Here is a 25,890-nt window from a genome sequence, read left to right as displayed (position 1 = left end):
TTACAAGTTCTGAAAGCGGGACTTTACTTAACCTGTGTCCGTGTATGTTTATGGAAGGTTGGCCTCTTTAGTCTCATGAAATATCGCAAAACGAAAATAATTTATATCCAGATGTAATAAATGCCACAGCAGCGCGTAATTCATGACCCTTCGACTTCCTCTTTTCTGAACATTGGGAAGGTGTTGGGGAAGGCTTCCGTGCTGTCTTTAAGGACTTAACAAACAAAACTCAATTAGGATTGAAATCTCAATTTAAATATTCTTAGTTAATCTCTGGCTTTAAACTCGATTTCCTTCAGACGTTTTATCCCACTCAGCCGCACATAACATTGTTTACATTTTAGCTCAATATAGGTCGTTAATCAAACTGATGACATCCATAAAACAGTGGGAGGTGTCTAGAATGTAGTTACTTCCACCTACTTTGTCGTGACACGTCGTCACAATGATGGCATCCATCATCCGCAGAGCACGAAGTGTTGCTCTATCCAAGATGTCGCGCTGCAGTAGAAAAAGTGAATACATCTATTCTGCTGGACACCTGCTTCAACCCAATCGACCCACAATCTAGTCTACGTCCGGTAAATGAGGGTTAATATGGATCACACCTGTCAGAAACGTTAAGTAGTATCTAGTAGCTTAGTAGTTACTATTAGTTCAATAAAGCACAAAAGTCTCCAGTGTTTGACAATGGGTTTGATAAATAACACAGCGTGTTTCCAAATCGTGCCAAAAAAAGATTAATAGTCGAGGAAAACAAAATAGAAAGTCGACGTGCATGTTGAGTAATCATAACCGAAATATCGAATTTGTTGAGAGATGTGTCATAAACATATTTTATTAAAAGAGAGATAGTTGAGATTGAACAAATATCTTAATATCTTAAACAAAAAAAAAAAAGAAAGAGAAACTAAAAAATAAATAAAAATAAAGCAAGATAATACAAGAAGTTTGTGTTAAACATTAACTCCTGGGTGGATTCTTTGGGTCAGTCGCACGAAAATTAAGTAAAAAAAATTGTATACGAATTTGGGATTAACAACAACTGCCTATTAAGCTTTGAGAACAGCAAAATAATTTTTCTCACCTATGAGCTTATTTCTCTCTCTCTCTCTCTCTTTGTCTCTCTCTCTTTCTCTTTCTTCCTCGCATTACTCTATTTTTAGTGTGTTGTTTTAAGTATATAAGAAACATGGCTATGTAGACTCAGGGAATTAGAAATAAAATGTATTTGTCTTCTCATGTAGCAAATCTAATAGTGACAGACAGACAGACAGAGGGGCGATAGGGAGGGAAAAAGACTTATTATAGATATTATCAGTTTAATGTTACACTGTAAAGTAAAAAAAAAAATGCAATTTTTACAGCACAAGTTGACCTTCACAATAGATCTAAAACTTAAGAGTAACCTTGCACAGCTAGATCAAAAGCTCTTTTTCTGATCTATTTCCTGGCGAACAATAAGACTTTGTTGTTCAAACCAGGAATGCTACAAACTTGCTAAGAACCTGTTGTGTAGGTGGAAACTTTAATTGGTTTAATTTATTTGGCATTTTGATTACCAGGTAGTTTTAAAAGCAATGAGGGAGTTGTTACATAAGTATGAATGTAATAAATTACTCTTAGAATGGGAAAGGTAAATGGTATAGAAAGGTATCGAAATAAATAAATATATATATGTATATATATATATATGCTAGGATTGCTCGCTTGAAAGCATAGGTCTTTCTCTGTCTTAAAATATAGTTTGAGTCAGTAACAAACAAGAAAATAATAAGTAGATCTATAGTACATTTAAATTGGTGTTTTTCATGAGTGGCGGTGACTGAGTAGTAGAGGGTTCAAATCCTAGTGCAGACCGGGTTGTTGTTCTTTTATTTCGGGATCCTTAGTGCGCTTTTGAGTCTATCTACCATAGTCGATTTTTAACAGTCATTCACAAGAAAGGGGGATCCACAAATTAATGTAAGAAAGTACTTTGTTTACGTAGGACTTAGGCAACATCGGGTTGTTTCCCTTCTGTGGAATTAAAGGAGTTACTATTTCAAACCACACCGGCTGACTCTACTATGTTGCGTTATTTGATATTTGTCTAGAGATAAATATTTTATAAAGTAGTATGTTAAAATGAGCATTAATAAACTCACAGAACACCTTATACCATACTCTACAGTAATAGTAATAATAATAAATAATAATAATAAAAATCTTTGTTATTCGTCAGGAAATTAGTTCTATAATTGTCTATTACAAAAGAAAAAAAAAACAATACATGATTAAAGAAAACATATGTACAATAGCACACAAGATATATGTTCATACCCCAGTGTCTCTTTAACATTATATGCAAACTTTACAACAGTGAGTTACATATTGATCAATGACTCAATTACCAATGGAACAAGGGAGTTTTGGTGTGTTTTTTTGTGGTTAAAATCTTATATTTTCTTGGTGATGCTAAAATGTTAAAAATCATGTCGACACTGTCATGACTTGATAGCTAGACGCATAGAGGGGCGGGTTAATCGGGAATTTCCTTAGTGACGCGACGGTACATTAAAATCTTGGAACGGAAAAAAGATTGTGTGAGTGTTTATATTAAGAACGCGCGACTACAAAATACAACACCTCAAGTCACAGCACTAACAAATTTCTCAACAGAAATAATAACACCTCTCTCAACAGCACGCGACACTGGACAGTGGACAACGTGAAATAATGGACCGGCATCTCTCTGGACATCCTATTGACAACAGTTTTATATAGCGCTACTTTTCATGCTTATAATCTCTTTTGTGGACCAGTGGGGGGAGGGGTATCTAGGAGTTAGTTTTCCCTGCTGCCTTTAGTAACTCTGCCCGAGACGGGAGTCGAACCTCGACCCTCCGTGTGTGTGGATATGACAGCCACAAGTTCAAGCGCACTTAGCCTCTCGACCACGCTTCCCATTTATGGAACATAAATTGGTACGCTATGAAATGACACTAAAAATATTACAAAGCTGCAATAATAAAAATAAAATAATTATAAAACAATCGTAATAAAAATACAATAGTATTTGCAGCAATATGAAAATGAATATTAACAAATGACCTACTACTGTACATTTTTGGAGTCTTTGTGTTATAGAATAGGGGACGCTATTCATTTTTTCCTCATGGGTAGCAAATTAAACAGATTACTTCCCTTAGTTTCATCACATTTTGTTGATATAGGCGTTTCTACGCACACGTAAAATATACAAACATAACCAGACCAGGCATACACACACACACACGTAACTTGTTATTATGCGTAGACAGAGACACCCTCATAATCCACATCCGGGTCGTGTTGAGGCTGTAGCTACAGACTTCCTGGATATGCAAAGCGTCATAGGCGTATTCTTAAACTAATGCAAATATGAAAAAAAAATCTAAAAAAAAAATACTTCCGAAAAAAAAAAGATAATCTTTTTCGATATCAAAATAAATAAATACTTATAAATAAATATTTATAAATACTTATCAATAATAACTGAATAATTGGTTATTCCTTTATTGATTTGTGTTTTCTTTTGTACAAGAAATAATTGTTTGAAGTTTCAACTTGATCCGACAATGGATGTGAAAAAAATAACTTTCTCCATTATCTAAGGGGACAAAACCTCAAATATTTAGCCTTATATCTGAATACCTTGTTAGCATCCAACAAAATAAATAATTACCTGTAATTAACTGACTAATTGGTTATTATTGCTTAAAGATTCGTGTATTTTTTAGTTAGAGTAAATAATTGTTTAAGGATTCAGTTTGATCCGAGAATGGTTGCGGGATAAAATAACGTCTGCAACATTTTACAGGTAAAACAAAAAAAAACATTGATATAAGCTTAGTAAAAATGAATTCTTATTGACAGTATTTAAAGCTCCCAATTGTAGTACAGGTGTTGTGTAGATAGAAACACAAGGGAAGTAACTAAACTTCACTTTATCTTTCAGTCTCTGACTTGTACACGAGTTATCTTTCGTATAACAATAGACACTGTACATAGCCTCCCCTGAGATAATCTGACAGAAATCATTTGTTATAGAAGCCTTGAATAATAACTTGCAACGTCACAGCCTGTGGGCTGTAAAGACCAACAGCTCGCTGCCACATAATGAATGGTCTCGACCGAGCACGGTATTGGTATAAAAATGTGCTATATAAACGCATTTTAAAATATCCGTATCAATTCGTTTTTATTTTATATTATTACTAGAGTCTACCTGATTTTTTTTCATTTCAACTGAAGTTGAATATGTTTAGATTGTAATAAAAGTTATGTTTCATTATAATTTTTTTCTTTAACACGAAGAAGTTATTCAAGCTGTTTTATGTTTAATATAATACGCCTAAAGGGGTTTAGTTACGTATACGGTAATATGATATCTGAAAAGGCAGTGGAATCGCTTGCTCCAACCAGTGTCCAATTCAAAGAGAGAGAGAGTGAAAAAGAGAGAGAGCAAATGCGCGTGCCTCTCTACGATTTAAATAGTTATTATATGTTTATTGTGCCTGGACCACTTTTATTTCCTTCAATAAAACGGCTTGCGCCAAAACGGTCCCCCGCCCACAACACTAATTTTTTTCTGGTTCTCCTTTTGCATCCCTGAATTCCAAGGCCAGTAATGCACAGTTTTAACCAAAGCACACCCACTTCTTTGTCTCCCCTGTTGGGTTAAAGGACGGAAAGCATATATTGTCTGAGCTAGAGAGAGACATAGAGAGAGAGAGAGAGAGAGAGAGAGAGAGAGAGAGAGAGAGAGTGGCCCTTTCCTTCCCCTTTAAAAAACGAATTCATCAATTGAAGTGGAAAAACTCTATCACGTGTGTGTGTGTTTTTCTTCAACTTACACCAAAATGAATCACGATACAAAGGTCGAGGTGATGTCGAACAGAAGTAAAACAACCAATAAACTTGAAAACAATACTTTTTCCAAAACAAAGTTTTTATTGGATGTATCAATTAGTTTGAATCAGTCATTAAATAGAATTTGTAATAAGCCTCAGACGACAATTTAAAAAAGGAACTAATTCGGCGTATAACACCACTTCATTCAAGTACTATTTCTTTCTCTTGTTTGAGATTTCAAACAAAGTAATTTATAACCAATAGTTAATTAGCTAATTGTTTTTTGTTTTTTTTAATAGATTCTTGTGTTGTCAGGTAAAAGAAATAATTGTGCTCAATTTCAGCTTGATCCGAGATTGAATTTCGGAGAAATAAATTGTACAAACTTTTGGCCAGACAGACACACAGACAGACAGAGTTGCTATAAGCTTTGTAAAAAAAATAAAGTTTCTCTTTCAGACATTGCAATCCACAAGTCGGATGGCTTAATAGTCATCTATTTTCCCCATGGGTAGCAAATTAAATAGATGACCTCCCTTAGTTGCCACGCCCACTTAAATATACAAACAAACATAACCACCCCAGGCCCACAGTTAACGAGGGTGTCATGTGGCTAGCATAACGACTACCTGCCTTTACTTTTTCCCTAATGTCTTGCACCCATGAGAGCTGGCTGGACTCAAGGGCACCTAAAATGTCCCGAAATAAAAAAAAATCTCAGTCTTCACCAGGATTTAAACCCGGGACCCTCTCTGTTCGGAAGCCAAGCCATCCCCCCCTCCCATAGTGAAACAACGGAGCTTAAAAGCCATACATATTGTCAGACGAACCTAAAGGAAAGATTATTACATGAAAGAGACACTCTCAATCTAGTCTGACTCTCAGTTGACTTGTGACAGAACTTTGTCTATAAATAACAAGGCGTCAGTTCTCCACAATATTTATGATCTAATTCAGTGTTTCCCAAACTGCGTTCCGCGTAACCCTAGTGTTTCGCGAGGCTTTTATTAGGTGTTCCACGAACTACTGGAATAATTAATTAGTAGGCCACCACGTGAATTAATTTCTCTAAAAAAAAAAAGCAAATTGTAACGTTAAATACTCAGAATTTGCAAAGTGTTCCGTTAATGAAAAAGTTTGAGAACCTCTGGTCTAATTACAGAACGACTTCATCTAAAAGTGTGTTAGGTTACGAAACGAAGAGGGTTGTTATGGAAAGAATCAAAATGCTGCTCGGGGACTCTGCCGTCGCGTAGTAATCTTTGAGTTGAGGGAGATGTTACATCCCCCCCACGTGCTGCAGACTACGTTCGACTAGGAGAGGAAGTGACTTGATTCCAAGTTTCATTCATGTGTTGGGATTACAGTCGACAAAGGTGGGCAGTTAGAGATGTACATCTAATTTAATATTTAATCTAATATCTTTTGTTTGTAATTTAATGCTACTTTAACAATCGTATTTTCTCAACCAATTTATTCACCCATCTAAATCTACATCTCCGGATTGCTGCCTTGTTTCGTTGTCTTTGTCGACATGATGGTTCCTGGTTCCAGCCCATCATCTCCACTCCCAGCAGTGCTGCAAGAGGTTTAGCCTAGGATGTAAACATTTTCATTTCAAACAAAACACCGCAAAGCATATACTCTCCCATTGTGAGATTACCATGTAAATTAGTATTAATAGTGTGTACTAAATTATTATTGTTATTATTAAGTCTCCATGTTACTATATCGAGACAAATGAGTTTTGATCCAATCTTTTTGTGACGTGCTGGGAAGGGAGTATCTGGGGAGAATGCCTCCTTGGGGCTAATAGATCTAGCTGCTATGTGAACACAACAATGCGGGAGAGGGGGTATTCTGTGCTACCCATGAAGCTCAACCATGCTAGATAACTCAAATATAGATTTTCTGTATTGAACGGAGTTACTTCCCTTAGTTAAGTTGCTGCTTAGATTCTATCTTCGTAGTAAGTCATTGCTGGTCCGCAAAAATACAATTGCTCCTAGGGAGAAACCTGGAGACCTAAGCACACCAACAGTTTTCTTACAGTGCTGCCGTGATTTTTCACGAACATATATATATATATATATATAATTAATATATAGTTCGTCCTTCCTGGTTCGATGATGACCACTTTGTCATCCAGGTGGCTGTGGGCTTTGCACTGGGGTTTTATGCCTCCTCATGTGGCTGGTGAGACCTATGTGAGCCCGGAATGTTAGGCCGCAGACTGGGCAGGTTATTCCAGCTGGAGCTAGTGTCGTTTGCCTTGCTTTTCTTCTCTGTCTGCCAGCGTTGTTCTTTTTTCCTCAGCAACCTGTAGACGCTTGAGTTGTATAACTAAAAGTTAAGAATGAACAATGCTTAAATATAAAGACAGGCATTAGACGTGAATCAAGATGGATTGAAATAGACACTTGTAATAAATATTGGAAACAGAAGAAAAAAAAAGTGTTTTTTTTGCGCAATACTACAGTACAACTTGATTTTTAAAAGGCTTACGATGTGCTATAAACTATAAGGATAAACTAAATACTTAAAGTGTTCAATGTAGACACAGACGTGACAAGGTGAACACAGACATGCCCAGGGTAAACACAGACATGCCCAGGGTAAACACAGACATGCCGAAGGTAAACACAGACATGCCCAGGGTAAACACAGACATGCCGAGGGTAAACACAGACATGCCGAGGGTAAACACAGACATGCTGAAGGTAAACACAGACATGCTGAAGGTAAACACAGACATGACCAGGGTAAACACAGACATGCCCAAGGTTAGCACAGATATGCCAAAGGTGAACACAGACATTCCCAATGTAAACACATGTATGACAAGGTGAACACAGACATGCCCAAGGTAAACGCAGACTTGTGCTTGTTAAAACAGACAAGTCCTAGATAAACACAGACATGTACTAGGTAAACACAGACATAAAAAGGTAAACGCAGACGTGTCTTAGGGAAACGCAAAGTTAGCTTTATTGACATAAAAGATACATTTCGTATATGAAATCTACTTTCGGACACCCCCGAGGGATGATTATACAAGTTAAAATACAAATCTACCACACTCAGTTAGTTTCTATACCTTCAGTGCTGAAAGTTATTCAAGCAGACAAGGTTTGAACTCAATGCCCTCTTGATGACCCCTCGAAGCCCATACCAGTTGACCAGGCAGCAAGTCCTGGAAAAAGATGTACTCCATTTCCACCTCCACCGCCAATGTGCTATAATTATTAATTCTGTAAAACCTGAAAACAATTTTCCTGTGTGACTCTTAAGTTGTACATGTTTTATATACATACATACATGCAGAAGAAATACCAGCGATACATATTAGAAATCACACACTTACGGTGGTGCAGGAATTCACATATTTGGGAACAACAATAGCCAGCAACCTAAATTTAGACACTGAGCTGACAAAAAGAATAGGAAAGGCTTCTTCAGCAATGGCAAAACTCTCCAAGCACGTGTTGGAAAATACCAAATTGTTTACGCAACAAAAATCCTAGTCTACAATGCCTGCGTTCTGAGCACACTTCTTTATAGCAGTGAGAGCTGGGCAACTTACATGCGTCAAAAACACAGGTTGAATAGCTTCAACCTACGCTGCCTGCGACGCATACTGTGCATCTCCTGGAGGGATCATGTCTCCAACCAGGAAGTTTTGAAACGGGCCAATATGCACAGCATCTATGCTCTCCTTCAACAGAGAAGACTTCGCTGGCTCGGTCATGTCAATCGCATGCCAGATGGAAGAATCCCTAAAGACATCCTATACGCTGAGCTTGCAGAGGGAGTCAGACCCAGGGGCAGCCCAAGACTAACCTATAGAGATGTCTGTGTTCTCTCAAAACTTCTTTAATGAACTTCTTCAGATTACATAGATAAGTAACTTCTCAATTCAATAACAACTTGACTTAATTCTTCATAAAAATAAAAACTTTCAAGTTACAACATCAACTTTAACTAGTATAACTTCAACTAATGTAACTTCAATTAATGTAACTTCAACTAATGGACCCTCATACTAACACAAGACCGTTACATTGCGAGGACCCCGACTAACTCACTTTCCCCTAATTTACACTTTTCTCAATCGTACTTTCCAGAATCATAGAAACTGACGTATGCTATTTTTTTGCCTTAATCTCTTTCTCTGACTGGATGACTAAAATTAACTTGTTTACTCTGGTCGACTCTGCCTTGACCTGGGCTTCTAGAAACTGGTCGAAATAGGTCATAGTCTCGACTCGGATTTAGATCTATGTCAACTTAGCTAATGTTCCTTTCAAGTTTCTTTTTCTTTAGCCACGAAAATAAAAGTAGAGTGTGAAAAATGGGTTTACCCGTTAAGCCGAGATATTCATATCAAATATAACATACTGTGAAAAGGGGTTTACCCAATTTGTTAACAAGTTTCTTTATAGAGATAGATTTAGTTTGTTTGTTTTTTTGCCCCCCCCCCTCTCCCAGCTGTTGGAGGGACATTAAAGATATACTAGGTCTCCGCCATGATCTAAGGAACATTTATGCCAATTTTTATTAAGATTGGTCAAATGGTTTTGATTTCTTTGCGGGACATACATACATGCATGCATGCATGCATACATACATACATACATACATACATACATACATAGATACATACATACATACATTCACACATATATATATACATACATATCTACATACATACGCCTTACTTTCTGCTTTATATATTAGATATATTCGGACTCCAAGACAAACCTTATTATCTATGTATGTGTGTGTGTGTATGACTAGATGCATGCCGCTTAGAACGTAATTATCTTCTTTTTTTAAAGTAACGTCTGTATTATATAAGATAAGATAAATATCTAGTTGAGATCAGCCTTTGAATCATACTTTAATACGAGTCTTTAATACAGACACTCGAAACCAAAATGATTCTTGTATTCAGAGAAACATTTGAGCTCGCGTCTGCTTTCTTATTTCATATTTATGGAACGAATCTCTGAAATGTCAAAGTTAAAAAAAAAAAAAGGTTACATCCCGGATAGCATTAATGATTAAATCACCATATTCTGTCCTTCTGTCTTCTGAAATCGATAACAGAAAATGTCACAGAATGAGAAAAAACAAATATTTTCTTTTCATGGCAAATCCATGAGTGGCTGAAACAACTGTAATGACAAAGTGTTCCTTCAGGTTGAGGGGGGGGGGGGGAACACAATCATAATAAAATCGGCCGAAATAAAGCTATGGGTTATTAATTCAAAGTAATGGCTTATTAACTCAGTTTGTTATTGGCTAACATTGAGTGCAGTACAAATGTGGGCTGTAGAGTTGTGCTAAAATGTTGTAGGCCCGTTTTTAATTCACTATAAGTGGACCGGGAACTTATCAATATAAAAACTTATTAAAATAAAAAAAAAACAATAATGCATAACTAATATTGATTTGCATAAAAACTGATATTATAGAAATAATAATAATAATAAAAAACCAGGTTTGATAGGAAGCTTAGATTGCAGAAACCACTTTTATATTGAGTGAAATTACATCATAACTGTATACCATGGCGTAGGTTACTCTGCAGAACGCAAGCCTTTTTACACGACTATATTTCATGTTGACAACGAGTCCCATTCATGCTTGAAAGGGAAGGGGGAATAAAAGGGAAAAAAAGGTGGGGGGAGGGGGAGGGGAAGGAGGAACTTTCTTTGCTGTTGACTCACGATTTGAAAGGGGAAACCCCTTTTTTAAAAAAATAATTCATATAACATAACATACATAACACTAGACTCCATATCACACGAGTTTTTCACAGGTTTCCAAACATAGAGAGCTATTTGATAAAAAGAAGACATCCTTTATTTGCACAAGACAGCCGGGGGTTGAAGACAACGTTCTCTTTGTGACCTGAACTCTTGAAAGGTCCTTGTCAATGTTCCTTAAAATTGTTTTTACTTTATAATCATCTCTCATGAGATATCACTGGTGTCTTTTCTTTCTCTCGGATAGTTCCTCTACTGTTGAGTAAAAATGAGATACTAGCTTTCAGAAGAGTTTTTTGCTACAAGCCCTACGATGTAACCTCATTCTAGCGATATATCTTACCATAATTCCTTTTGTTTTTTCATTATTCCATTTTCCAGTATTCTATTTTATATCATTCTAGTTTCCATTATTCTATTTTATATCATTCCATTTTCCATTATTCTATTTTATATCATTCCATTTTCCATCATTTTATTTTTCCATCATTTCATTTTTCAATTATTCCATTTATCCATCATTCTGTGTGTCCATCACCCCATTTTCCAACATTCTATGTTTCCATCACCCCATTTTCCAACATTCTATGTTTCCATCACCCCATTTTCCAACATTCTATGTTTCCATCATTGCATTTTCCAACATTCTATGTTTCCATCATTGCATTTTCCAACATTCTATGTTTCCATCATTCCATTTTCCAACATTCTATGTTTCCATCACCCCATTTTCCAACATTCTATGTTTCCATCATTGCATTTTCCAACATTCTATGTTTCCATCATTGCATTTTCCAACATTCTATGTTTCCATCATTGCATTTTCCAACATTCTATGTTTCCATCATTGCATTTTCCAACATTCTATGTTTCCATCATTGCATTTTCCAACATTCTATGTTTCCATCATTGCATTTTCCAACATTCTATGTTTCCATCATTGCATTTTCCAACATTCTATGTTTCCATCATTGCATTTTCCAACATTCTATGTTTCCATCATTCTATTTTTCCATCATTACAATTAGCCATAATTCTTGTTTCCATCATTCCCTTTTTTTCCATTGTTCATCTTCCCATCATTCTATTTTTCCCATCATTCCACGTTTCCATCATTCCATTTCCCATCATTCTATTTTTCCCATCATTCCACGTTTCCATCATTCCATTTCCCATCATTCCACGTTTCCATCATTCCATTTCCCATCATTCTATTTTTCCCATCATTCCACGTTTCCATCATTCCATTTCCCATCATTCCATGTTTCCATCCCCATGCCTTGTTCAGTAGACTAACTGTCAGGTAACGAAATGTAAATCTTAATCTTTAAACACGGCAGAAGAAATTCGAGTCGAGGGAACTAATTATCTCCCATGTGTAGGCCTCGCGTTCTATATTCTCTTTTCTCTCTCTTCCTCCCCCTCAATCCTCTTTCTCTCGCTCCCTCTCTGCTTTCCTTTTCATGTTTCCTCTCTCTTTCCGTCTCCCCCCCCTCACCGCCCCATCACTCTGCTTCACTCAACTCAGTGATGCATGCTTTTAAATTGCAGATGTTCGTTTTAAAAGAAGATTTTTATACAAATGTCACTCTGCAACGTGATGAGACTTTCTTGTTTTTTTTTTCAAAAACCCAACTTTATGAACTTCTAAGTTTTTCTGGATAAATACCATGCTTACATGGTTCATGGAAATATGCATATAGCTTCGTTAGGTCATAAAGAGCAAGGGGTGTGTTATTATCCTTAAATCTATGGTTTTTTTTTCTGGTCATTTTATTCGATTATGTTTTGTATTTATAAGCAGTGTCGCATATAGTTGTAAGCTATTTGAGCTAGGGGCCCTTTATAGACCGGGTTTTCTACAACAATGCAAATATTTCTTGTGGCCTTCAAATAGTACACTCCCTTCCTGAGGGAACAGCAGTACATTGAGAACAGGAATACACTGAGAACAGGAGTACATTGAGAACAGACGTACATTGAGAACAGAAGTACATTGAGAACAGAAATACATTAAGAACAAAAGTACACTGAGAACAGAAGTACACTGAGAACAGAAGTACACTGAGAACAGAAGTACATTGAGAATAGAAATACACTGAGAACCGAAGTACATTGAGAACAGAAGTACACTGAGAACAGAAGTACACTGAGAACAGAAGTACATTGAGAACAAAAGTACATTGAGAACAGAAATACACTGAGAACAGAAGTACATTGAGAACAGAAGTACATTGAGAACAGAAGTACATTAAGAACAGAAGTACATTGAGAACAGAATTACACTGAGAACAGAAGTACATTAAGAACAGAAGTACACAGTGAACAGAATTACACTGAGATCAAATTTACACTGAGAACAGAAGTACACTGAGAACAGAAGTACATTGAGAACAGAATTACACTGAGAACAGAAGTACATTAAGAACAGAAGTACACAGTGAACAGAATTACACTGAGATCAAATTTACACTGAGAACAGAAGTATACAGTGAAAAGAAGTACACTGAGAACATAAGTACACAAAGAACATAAGTACACTGAGATCAAATGTACACTGAGAACAGAAGTACACTGAGATCAAATGTACACTGAGAACAGAAGTACACTGAGAACAGAAGTACACTGAGATCAAATGTACACAGAGAACAGAAGTACACTGAGATCAAATTTACACTGAGATCAAATGTACACAGAGAACAGAAGTACACTGAGCTCAAATGTACACAGAGAACAGAAGTACACTGATATCAAATGTACACTGAGAACAGAAGTACACTGAGAACAGAAGTACACTGAGATCAAATGTACACAGAGAACAGAAGTACACTGAGATCAAATGTACACAGAGAACAGAAGTACACTGAGATCAAATGTACACTGAGAACAGAAGTACACTGAGATCACATGTACACTGAGAACAGAAGTACACTGAGAACAGAAGTACACTGAGAACAGAAGTACACTGAGATCAAATGTACACAGAGAACAGAAGTACACTGAGATCAAATGTACACAGAGAACAGAAGTACACTGAGATCAAATGTACACAGAGAACAGAAGTACATTGAGATCAAATGTACACTGAGAACAGAAGTACACTGAGAACAGAAGTACACTGAGAACAGAAGTACACTGAGAACAGAAGTACACTGAGAACAGAAGTACACTGAGAACAGAAGTACATTAAGAACAAAAGTACATTGAGAACAGAAGTACACTGAGAACAGAAGTACATTGAGAACAGAAGTACACTGATAACAGAAGTGCATTAAGAACAGAAGTACACAGTGAACAGAATTACACTGAGATCAAATGTACACTGAGAACAGAAGTATACAGTGAAAAGAAGTACACTGAGAACATAAGTACACTGAGGACAGGTGTACACCAAATATGACCTCTTTAGGGGCCCCTTCATTTCGACATCATGACTTATTTTCGTAATATTCAATGTAAAAAAAAATATAAAAAATCGATCAATCATTAAGTGGCCCCCCTCAAATAAGGGCCGGAGGATTCTCAAATTCTTCCCCCCATCCGCCCACCATAGCTACACTACTGAGTGACTGATTAAAAGCATATCTTCTACCTAATGCCTATTTACACTCATTAAACTAAATAAAGTTTCCTTCCGCCATGCTCCTCCCTTCCGCCATGTGGGCTAACTAGGACGGAATCATTTTCAATTCAGAAGAAACTTCCAAAACATGTTAAAAAAGCAAAAACATAAGAAAAACCAAAAAAAAAAAAAGGTTACGAGACACAAGGTCTTAAAAAAAAAAGTTTACTAGGTTGTCTACACATTACCACCATAAACCACAGACCATAGAAATACACTCATTAAACAGTATTTAACGCCAGTGATTGATAAGGGATATTTCTCTGGTTTTTGAAATTACAACTCATTCAACCGTCTCAAATTTGCCATTTTTTTTTAATCTCAATTTTTGTTTGAACAGATGTGATTTCCGGTAAGCGTTGTACTCTCGTGCCTTGAGGAGAACGTCGTTTAAAGCAAAGTTAAATAGAATCCGCAGCAGTACCAGTACTTGGGAAATAGGAAAAGAACGGAAATGGAATAAGAACTCACAATTACAGTTATATTTCTCAATAATGTGGAAGTTATTTCCCTTATTCGATACCATACGGGAATGATTATTACCAAAAATAATTTACTAATTAGTTAAAAAAAATAGATTCATGTTGTTTTTTTTTAGGTACAATAAATAATGGACCTCATTCACCAATCGTAAGCAAACATCATTTAGCCACGTGATTCTATATCTCTTTTATACAAATTATGTAATCCATAGTGGCTGTCACGTGATACGTATTTTTCATTGTTTTATCAATATAATGACGTGGCTAAATGTGTTTATTTACGATTGGTGAATGAGGTCCATTGATTAAAAATTTCAACTTTATCAAAGAATGGGAATGGAAGAACTAACATGTTCAATTATCAAAGTGGACGATACATATATAATACGTCGGATCTGTGAATAGTGTGATGATGCCTATCTGTCTAGTAGTTATGGATGCCTGTCTGACTTCGATGTAGAATTACTCTGGAGATGTCTGGGTTTCTTGTGCGGGTGTATTTCAATGTGACTAACCAAACAGGACAGATGGAACACACACAAATTTAACAGGTGAAAAGATAAGTCCAAACACCGTTGAACAATACAGATGATGGTTTTAATACACAAAAGGCCACAGTCGAATCTCTGTGGATAAATAATTATTACTCCTAGGAAATCCTATTACTAACTTCTTTTATGTCTCTAGCTAGCCTCTAACCCCACCTAAATCATAACGTCATTAGTCGCGTTCAAAGTCCCTCAATTATGGTGCTTCTTTATAGAAACTAAAAAATACTAACTAAGTGTCTAGCAATACTGAGAGATTATTTTCCCTTATGGGTATCAAAAAAAAATTAATAACCAGTAATTAATTAACTAATGATTATGTCTATGCCAATAAATCAGAGTTCAAAGTTTCAAGTTGAACCAAAGATGGCTGTGGAGGAGAGAACGAGTAAGTTGATACAAGCTTCGGAATAAGCGTGGTCGAGAGGCTAAGTGCGCTTGAACTTGTCTTGGCTACCTAGAAGGAGGCTCGAGGTTCGACTACCGACTCGGGCTGAGTTGTGTTTACTGAGCTGCCTAAAGGCAGCACGGAAAACCAACTCCTAGATACCCGCTCCCCCCGACTGGTCCACAAATGAGATTGGACCAAAAGCGCTCTGAGCATGCTATAAGTATGAAAGTAGCGATATATAAAAGCTATAATAAAAATAATAATAATAAAAGGCTACCACTGTAACGGGACCTAAAGGAATATAAAAGGAATAAAGGGGCCAGTAAGCGTAAGTGGGCTAAGGTTTACTTTTTTGTACCCTTACGATCTATGGGGCAGATGTTTATGTTTATCTGTTTCTACTGACGAGGGCTCCATGTGGCCAGCATAATGACGACTCGCCTTTATATCTCTAACGAATGCCAGTTACCCATTTAAGCTAGGGGGAGTGGGGCGCATCGAAAAATCCCAAAATTCAAATTATCTGTCTTCATTTGGATTCAAGACCTCTTGTTTCTGCAGCCACGCGATTGACAACCACTACGCTGTATATGAAGGGATTATTGAGAATATAAAGTGAATGTGTGGAATATAAAGTGAGCGTTGAGAATATTAAGTGAATGTTTGGAATATAAAGTGAATGTGTGGAATATAAAAGTGAATGTTTGGAATATAAAGTGAATGTTTGGAATATAAAGTGAATGTTTGGAATATAAAGTAAATGTTTGGAATATAAATGGGCACATGGCAAGATAAACAAAACTAGAAACAAGCATCTAATAAAATTATTATATTAAAAAGTGTTTGAAAGAAGGAATGATGCCAGTCTTCAATCATGTCACAATTGTGTTGCTTTGTGTCTCAGAATCCTTAGTCTAAAGATTTCTGTTGTTTTGTCTCATCAAGTAAAATTATATACCCTTCTTGATCCTGCTTGAATGTTTTGTTCGAAACGGCTCTAGAATTGTCATATTTTTTTATACATTGTAAAATTCGCCCACGCCGAAGCATATGATTTCGTAAGCGAGAAGTCGGCAAGAAAATGTCAAGAGCATTTAAAATCCGTGCTTAATCGACAGCAATATTGTAGAGAATCCTTATCAGTTTCAAAAGAATCCTATCAACAAGCAACTGTCAAAACTTCCGGAGGATTTTAGATATTCAGACAAAGACTCTTGGATGGCTTCGTCTAGACTGGAAATAAAAAAAAATTAAAAAAAACTTTAGTGTATTTAAAAACAAGTGAACTGTATGTATAGCAGAAAATTGTTGCCTGTTTTTACAAAACTTATATCAACTCATTCTGTCTGTCTGTCAGTCTGTCTGGTGAAACGTGTGTAGCCTGCACGTTATTTCTACCGCACCCATTCATGGATCAAGTTAAAACCTCGCACAATTATTCATTGGCCTAGACAACACATTAATCAATAAAAGAAAGTAACCAATTAGTCAATTATTTACTGGTATTGATTATTTAATTTGAAACCAACAAGGGACAGTAGTCTTTCAGTATTTACAGATATGGCTAAATTAGTTGGTTCATTCCCCTTAAATTATTGTGCTGTTATCTCCTCACGCATTCTCCAATCAAGTTAACTCTTTCCATCCGTAATTCTGGTGAAATCAACGTTGGTATCGTCAGTTAGGAGAGAAAGAGTTAATACTTTAAACAATTAGTTATTGTACCTGATGAAACATGAATCAATAAACAAAAATTCTCAATTAGTCTATTAATTATTGGTAATTAATTATTGTGTTTAATATCGAATAAGGGAAAGAACTTGTACATTATCGATAGATATAGTTTTAAGGGCGCAGTTCTTCCCCTTTTGAATAGATGTATTTTTCTAAGTATTTTTTTTTTTTGGCTTGTTACATCAAGTAATATTCTTGTAAAAAAAACTTTGCCTTATTAAAATTGATTCATGTCTTGTCTGTGTTAATGAATAATGAGGTAGTTCCGGATCTCTTCTCATTCACGTGGGTGTGTTGTTTACATAATTGACCTCATTGACTTCATTGTAATTTAAACATGAAAATAGTCTAGATCTAGACATCTTTAAGTAATAAAAAGTATGTTACAATAATTCACTAATTTTTTATGATTATTTAGTAGGTCTACTAGATCTAGGCTAGCACTAAATCTAGATCTACATCTTATCATAGGAAGATATTGCCATTATTGCCATGTATAAGACCACAGTCACGTGACTTTTTATAAAGTAGGTCAGATATTCGGAACTACCTCATTGTGAAAGTTTCAACAGGATTTAAGCACGGGTGTGGGAGAAATAACGTGTACACACTTTTTACCAAACGCAGTAAGACGGACAGACAGACAGACAAAGTGAGTTGCTATATGCTTTGCAATAAAAAAAATCAGTTGGCATATGGTTAACAACCATTTTTTTGGATCACAATATGTTCATCTTTTTTTTTTTAATAAAAGAGTTTTCCTTTAAGTCGGGAAATGCAGGTGATATTAATTAGTTTTATTGATTGATCTATAAGCCATTGCAAAGAGTTTATTATTTGCTAGATTGTATTGTTAGCTTAAATGATCATTAAACAAAGAAAATATGGAACTTATATAAATATATATTTATATATATATATATATATATAATCTATTTATCACACAGACTGTATCCTGTCTTCCAATGCTAGACTCCTGTGCCTTTTCTTTTAACACGCTTCGAACGACACTGAGGCAGAATGTTCACGGCAGACCTTCCGGCTAGGAAAAAACTCTACAGATGGACAACAACCTGACTACCTCATCCCTGACTGAACTCAGAGTCGTTACTATAGCAATCAAGGATAATTACCTGTGGGTCATCATGGCTTTGGGATTCCCAGGAAACCTCCTCACATTTTTCACCATCCTGTCCATAAGGCCAAGGCTACGCTTCACCGTCTACGTGGCGGCCTTGGCTGTGGTGGACAACGTGTGCCTGGTCACAAAGGTCATAAATATTAATTTGAACCAACGCCATGTGAACATGGGTGATTTCGGATGTCAGTTTTTGCAGTATTGGGGCAGTTTAACTGGCCAATGGGCGAATTGGCTGCTGGTCATGATGACCGCTGAAAGACTTATTGACATCACAATGCCGTTACTCAGTATGAGGATAAACAAACGGTGAGTACTTAAGTCATACATTTGTCGCGTCGCTCTACGCACTAGCTACTCTTTTTTTACTAAGGTTTGTCTTCGGGTCCGAGGATTATTGAGGAATGCAGTATTTCCCGTGGCTACGCAGCCCCAGCATGAGTAATTAAGTCATACATTTGCCGCGTCGCTCTACGCACTAGCTACTCTTTCTACTAAGGTTTGTCTTCGGGTCCGAAGATTATTGAGGAATGCAGTATTTCCCTTGGCTACACAACCCCAGCTGCGACCTACATATTTTGACACAACTAGAGCAGGCATAACCATTGTCCGCCGGTGGTCGATTAAGAGTTTCTTTTCGCCGTCTGCGACTGTCCTCGGCAGCGGATTTTCTTTTGGTCTCAAATGTGTATCCCGCGGCCTGTTAGTGTAATAGACTAAAATAAAATGAGCTTCAATAAATTCAAGGATTTTATTCGTCGCTATTTATGTTCTTTACTCCAGCCACTTGTTCTCTAAACTGACCTCCATTTACACACAGTCCTGACACACTGCTGTTCACTCAACCATGTATACTCAAGGTCCACAGGTCATTTCATACACAGGCACACACACTGCACTACCAGCCACGCAAAACACATACACTTACGATCACAGTTAGTGACCCCCAGCTTTCTTGTTCTGAAGCCGCATGCAACCAGGTGCTCTGCTAAGGCAAGTTGGCTCCTAATCTGGTCATTAAAGCGTTTCCGTGAGGCACCTCTGTTATGTCGACCACCTTTTAGCTCACCACAAATGACTGCTATTGGCATAGGTTCGCCTTCGCCATGCAGGAAACGTGCCCTTCCCAGTGTAACTGTCGGACCATAAAGAAGTCCCTCTATACTGTCCATACCGGCGTTCGCAAAGACATCGCTGTTTGTAGTGCGGTCTTGCCACCGTATGTCCATGATGGAGAGCAAGCATCTTTGGTGAAAGCGTTCAAGTAGTCTTAGTTGCTTTACTGTCATTGAAAATAATCAAGTAAAATTATTTTTGTTTGTCTGTCTTTCTGTCTGTCCGTCTGGTAAAAAAAGTGTTTACACGTTATTTCTTAAACGCCCTTTCTCAGATCAAATTGAAACTTTGCACAATTATTCATTTGCTTAGACAAGACATGAATCAAAACAAAACTATCACCAATTAGTCAATTAAGTACTAGTCATTAATATTATTATGTTTGATATTATTAAGGGAGATTAATCCTTCAGTATTCACAGATAGGTTTAAATTACTAGGGTTTAGTAATAGTAGTAATTATACATAAAACACTGAACCATAATCTTCAAATACAAATACAAAATTTAATAAAATACTTAGAAAGACACAAAGATAAAGGCACACTGCTTGTTCCATATGCTAGGACAAATTTGTACAAATACTCCTTCTTCCCTAGTGCTATTAGAGCATGGAATGAGTTGCCTGAGCTAGCCAGGAAAACCAGTGACTTGGCAGAATTTAGGTCATTGGTTAATATGCATGACTGAATGCATGGTGCGTAGGACATAATCACCTTCCTTTTTGAAGTAACGTCTGTATTATATAAGATAAGATAATATAAGCTTTCTTTTTTTTAAAAAAAAAGGATTTTTTTATGTGCTTCTTAAAAAAAACAAAGCCTAATTAAAGCACTTTTTACCAGAGAGACAGACGGACAGACATATATAATTAGTTAATATAAGCTTTGTAAAAATTATTGGTTTATGATAACACCATATCAATACTTCTGTATTCTGTACCTAGGAAAGCTTACTATTTATCGATTTTATCTTTTTTTTTTCAACTTGTGCTTACTTTTTGTTCTGTTTTTTAGCATCTACCTGTCGCTCAATGGAATTATTATCCTCTCCTTGCTGGCCATCAATTGGTACTATTTTAAGGTATTCTACTTCAACAAGGGAGACAATAATAAATGCGATTATCACAACGAAACTAAGGAAGAGGAAAACTTCTATTTTATCGCTGTCATCATCCACCTAATAGTCTATTCATTTCTACCAGTGCTGCTCATTCTCATCATGACCTGCTTGATAGCCAAGAGGTTGTATGCGTCAGTGAGTAATTTGGTAAGATTGCACTACATTATTACAAAGCTTGTTATCAATAGTTAATTAACTACTAGGCTAATTTCTTTGTTGCTACTTGTGTTGTCAGGCAAAATGGATAATTATGCAAAATTTCAGCTTAATCCGAGAGTGGGTGTGGGAGAAATAACATGTACAAACTTTTGGCGAGACAGAGTTTATATAAGCTTTGAAATTAGTTACTATTATTCTTATGTTTTAATAATTGTAAGAATTTTAAGACAAAACTCGTTCATTATTGTGAATTTATATAGGAGTATTGAGTATATTATATATGAATGTGTTCAAAGGAATATTATGTAAATAATAACATTATAAGTGGAAGTTCTTTAAAACTAATATCAACTCATTCTGTCATACAGACAGACAGACAGACAGACAGAGTGAGCTGATAAAGGCGTTTTAAAAAGAAGATGATAAGGTCCTAGGCGTGTCCCTTGGTCAGTGTAGTCATGCAAGTTAATCTATGACTTAAACTCTGCCAAGTCATTCGTTTCTCAGGCTGATTCAGGCAACCCATTTCATGCCCTTATAGCACTGGGGAAGGAGTATTTTCACCTTTTTTGTCCTAGCAGATGGAGTATGATATGTATCTTTATCTTTGTGTCTTTCTTAGTATTTTATGAGGTTTTTTGTATTTGAAGATTATGGTTTAGTGTTTTACATATAATTGCTTGTTTAATTTTTTGTCATTTATCCTAAATTTCATGATTTGTTTGTTATGAACTTTCTGCTCTATTTCATTATGTGTGGTGCATCTTTGTGTTTTCTTGTGTTATGAGTTCCTACATAAGAGATTGATGTTCTCTTATTGGTCTAGCCTTGGTTAAATAACACTACAGTTTTATGTTCTTTTTTGATTGATCAAAATTGCTTTTGATAAACCTCAATGTTTTGATTAATTATTTAACTAATTTCATCAATAATGTCTCATCATACTGCACAGGAGGGTATCATCCTCCAATTATTATTCAAATTCAGCTTAGTACTTAAATAGAAAATAATAATGTTGTGAATTTTTTTCAGAAAAGACATTTTTCAGTATCCAGGTCGGCTCTAGAAAAGAGGAAAAGGTTTCAAAGGCAGATAACTGTCATGACTATGTTTACTTGTGTCGTCTTCTCCATCCTGGTCATCCCTAGGCCAGTGCAGCATCTGTTTATGGCAGACTTGAAAAGGAGGAAAGTCCCTTACGATGAGAACTTACAATTGTAGGTCACTGTGTTACTTTAAACGAAATTAGTCGTAGAAATAATTGGGAATAGAAGATAAGGTGTCACACCTAGCCTTTCTTCATCACTTTGTGATGATCTAAATTATGGCAACTTAAGTAAGAGACCCCAAACTTAGATGATTTAAGAACTGCAGGAACCTTTAGTTTATCAGTAGATTCTAATATTATTATTATAGCTTTTATATAGCGCTACTTTCATGCTTATAGCATGCTCAGAACGCTTTTGGTCCAATCTCATTTGTGGACCAGTGGGGGGGTGGGAGGGGGTATCTAGGAGTTGGTTTTCCGTGCTGCCTTTAGGCGCTCAGTAAATACAACTCTGCCCGAGTCGGGTGTCGAACCTCGAGCCCCCTTCTAGGTGGCCAAGCCAAGCGCACTTGGCCTCTCGACCACGCTTCCCAACTGATCAGTCCAACATTCATCATCATTATCATCACTCCTTTGAGTTCCTCATGGAACATAGGGCCTCGACAAAAACACGCCACTCTCCACGGTCTCTTGCTAGCTTTTTGATGGTGTCCCAGCTCTTCCCGGTCTTCTCTGCTTCTTCAAGTACACTGCGTCGCCATGTTCTTTTTGGTCTTCCTCTGCGTCTTGTTCCCTGGTGGTTCTACTCTAAGGCCTGCCTAGCTCTGTTGCTGGTAATTTTTCTAAGGGTGTGACCAATCCATCTCCACTTCCTCTGCGTATGTTCCCTGGGGGTTCCACTCTAAGGCCTGCCTAGCTCTGTTGCTGGTAATTTTTCTAAGGGTGTGACCAATCCGTCTCCACTTCCTCTGCGTATGTTCCCTGGGGGTTCCACTCTAAGGCCTGCCTAGCTCTGTTGCTGGTAATTTTTCTAAGGGTGTGACCAATCCATCTCCACTTCTTCTCTAAGATCTGCACTTCTATATTTTTTTGTCCACTAGTCCAACATTGATTAAAAGTAAAGTTTCCCCTTTCACGCCTCCCGATCTATGGGGCAGATGACGTTAAGGTCAACTGTTTCTTTAGCCCACGGTTAACAAGCAGGGTGTTATGTGGCCAGCACAACGACCAAACACCTTTACTTTCCCTAACTAATGCCATATTTTTAACACATATATGCATACAGTTATAATTTGTTTGTTAGAAACATTTTTTGTTTACATTTGTATCGCTAAGTTGTGTAAGTTCTGTCATACTAATTACTACATTTACACGAAAAAAAATGTTTATTTTTTTTAACGAGAAAAAATCTATTTAGTATGCATATATGTGGAACAAAATTTAAAACAACAATTAATATGTAATTTTTCATAATATCGAGTGAAATAATATGGGATATATAACTCTAGATACACTTAGTTAAAGGTAATTTTTTTTTTTTTTTTTTTTTTTTTTGAGGAATTAGAGATTGACCATTTACAAACCAATTACATCAATTAGATACTCATTATAAGACATCAGTTAGGCCAGGTTCACATTTAACTTCACATTCACTTTCACCTATCCATTAGTTTGCTGGACCGCTGGGCTCCACACAAGATCTGTCAACCTTCTTTCTCCATTCTTCTCTGTCATTTGTCTTTGATCGAATTTAATTCTGATGTTCGTACATAAAATACTGATACCTGACTTTTTACCTGCTTGGGTGGACCACTTCGGGGGTCCGATTTCGAGTTTGTGTTTCCATACAAATTGTCTTTGTAACCTTTTTTATTTGTTAATTTGGTCAATATTTTAATTCAATAACTTTTCGTTTGTTTCATAGTTAAATGTTTTGGTTTTGAAAGTAATTTTTAAAGAATATGTCACCATGCCGATAGGTCATTGATTTTGATTAGTATTTTAACATTTCGGTTAATCAAAAAATTCTTTGTGAATAGATCAATATTTAGATTAAATAGGTCTATTTCTAATGCAATAAATCAATATTTTGTGTAAAAAGTTCATTATTTTTAATAATAGTTTAATATTATGGTTGCATAGGTAATTTTTTAAATCAATATTTAGGCTATTGAGGTCATTTTTTTTGATACTTTAGTTATAGAGGGCGTTTGAAGGTCAAGTTAAAAATATGCTATTTATAGTATCTCATCTCTAAACGTTACTTATGTACCGACAGACAGGAAGAAAGTTTCCAACGGTCTATCATAAAAGAAGAAAATGACCTCGAAGGTCAGACATTCTTCTGGACGATGTGGGGGGGGGGGGGCAGAGGGCAAGGCTAATCGAGACAACAGAACGAAGCGACTAACACTCGACCAGACTGCAAAAACTGAATGGCGGGTCATTCTCTGTTTCTCTGTTAGATGGAGGGATGGACAAAGAAACAGATAGACAGGCAGACAGAAAGATAGATAGATAGATAGATAGATAGATAGATAGATAGATAGATAGATAGATAGATAGATAGATAGATAGATAGATAGAGACAGACACAGAGAGTTAACAAGAGATAGAGACTAAGAGAGAGATAGAGAGAGAGAGACGAAGAGAGAGAGAGAGAGAGACAGACAGAATAAGACAGAGAAAGAAATTTAAAAAATGAATAGATACATACGTACATATATCGTTAAACACACCGTTGTAAACAGATACATAATTATTGAACGTATCATGCTTTCATTTTGTAATATCTCCAACAATATACTTTTCACAGTTTCTTGACCAATATCTTCTTCGTCATGTCTGATTCAAGCCACGCAGTCAACTTTTACATCTACTTCCTTAGCAACAAGTTCTTCAGAAAACAGCTTTATGAGAAACTGAGCAATCTGATCAAAGCTATCAAAACGTGCCCCGCCCAAAGTCCGCAGTTCTCAAATCTACACGGAAGATACACTCCGCAGTTCTCAAGTCTACACGGAAGATACACTCGTTCATCTTGGACCAAGCAGACGGCAATTTGACGTCTGCCGAGACACTGATGTACTCTCGAAGAAACGTGGAAATGTTTGTGACAAATTGTGTGGATCTCATCGCATAAGTGACAAGCTCATTATTAGAGAGTATACTGTGATGTGTTATATGCGCTGTTGTTCAATAGAGAGTGTCGGACATCAAGCGACATTGACTTGTAATATATTTAGTTATTGAATGTCACTCTTTGATGTCTACGGCACCTACATCTTATCTCGTCTCATAGCTCATTGACAACTTCAAGACATATAGTTGCTGTCATAAATACTTGCCATAAGTCTGTTGTTGTTTATGTTAAATGTACAAACCAATAAAATATACAATATTTTTGTAATATATAGTCTTTACACTTACGATTTGATATTGGCGCATGGTTAGCAAATTTAACTATAGCAACTGCTGCTTAACAAAATTTGGCAATATAAGATATCGACCTTCTTGGATAAACATTATTAAACATTATTTGCTTAAACTGGCATAGAACAGATCACCTGCTTGCATGTGACTTCAGAACGTGACAGCTGGAGATCAATTACTATGGCCTCGGGATACATCCATGATACCAAAAGAAAATCCGCTGCCTAGGACAGACGCAGATGGCGAAAAGAAAATCTAAATCGACCACCGGCGGACAATGCCATTGCCTGCACTGGATGTGGCAAAATGTGTAGGTCACAGCTGGGGCTGCTTAACCATGAGAAAAACTGCATTCCTCATTAATTTTCGTACCCGAAGACAAGCCTTATTTATTTTAATCGATAAAAAAAAAAAGATAACATTTATAAACCTCACTGTTGCTTCCTTGTATAT

The 25,890-nt window shown here is 36.4% G+C and overlaps 1 protein-coding gene across 3 annotated transcripts in view; it reads left to right on the top strand.

Annotated features, from left to right (window-relative positions):
* LOC106080197 (rhodopsin-like) overlaps positions 1–25,416 on the top strand; it is an 80,682-nt gene extending 55,266 nt beyond the window's left edge. The window contains exons 1-6 of one of the 3 annotated variants that reach the window (XM_056004988.1): positions 6,080–6,251; positions 14,609–14,746; positions 18,371–18,870; positions 20,693–20,945; positions 21,990–22,174; positions 24,821–25,416. In XM_056004988.1, coding sequence (XP_055860963.1) covers positions 18,485–18,870; positions 20,693–20,945; positions 21,990–22,174; positions 24,821–25,070 — 1,074 coding nt within the window. In that variant the 5' untranslated portion in view covers positions 6,080–6,251; positions 14,609–14,746; positions 18,371–18,484 and the 3' untranslated portion in view covers positions 25,071–25,416. Of the gene's footprint in view, positions 1–6,079; positions 6,252–14,608; positions 14,747–18,370; positions 18,871–20,692; positions 20,946–21,989; positions 22,175–24,820 lie in introns of those variants that run through there. The other 2 variants (XM_056004987.1, XM_056004986.1) reach the window with 2 other exon arrangements.
* Positions 25,417–25,890: the final 474 nt, after the last annotated feature.

The sequence above is a fragment of the Biomphalaria glabrata genome, chromosome 11 (assembly GCF_947242115.1).
Source record: "Biomphalaria glabrata chromosome 11, xgBioGlab47.1, whole genome shotgun sequence".
Taxonomy (NCBI): Eukaryota; Metazoa; Mollusca; class Gastropoda; family Planorbidae; genus Biomphalaria; species Biomphalaria glabrata.
Note: the sequence above shows the minus strand (reverse complement) of the source record. Positions and strands in the feature narration are given on the sequence as shown.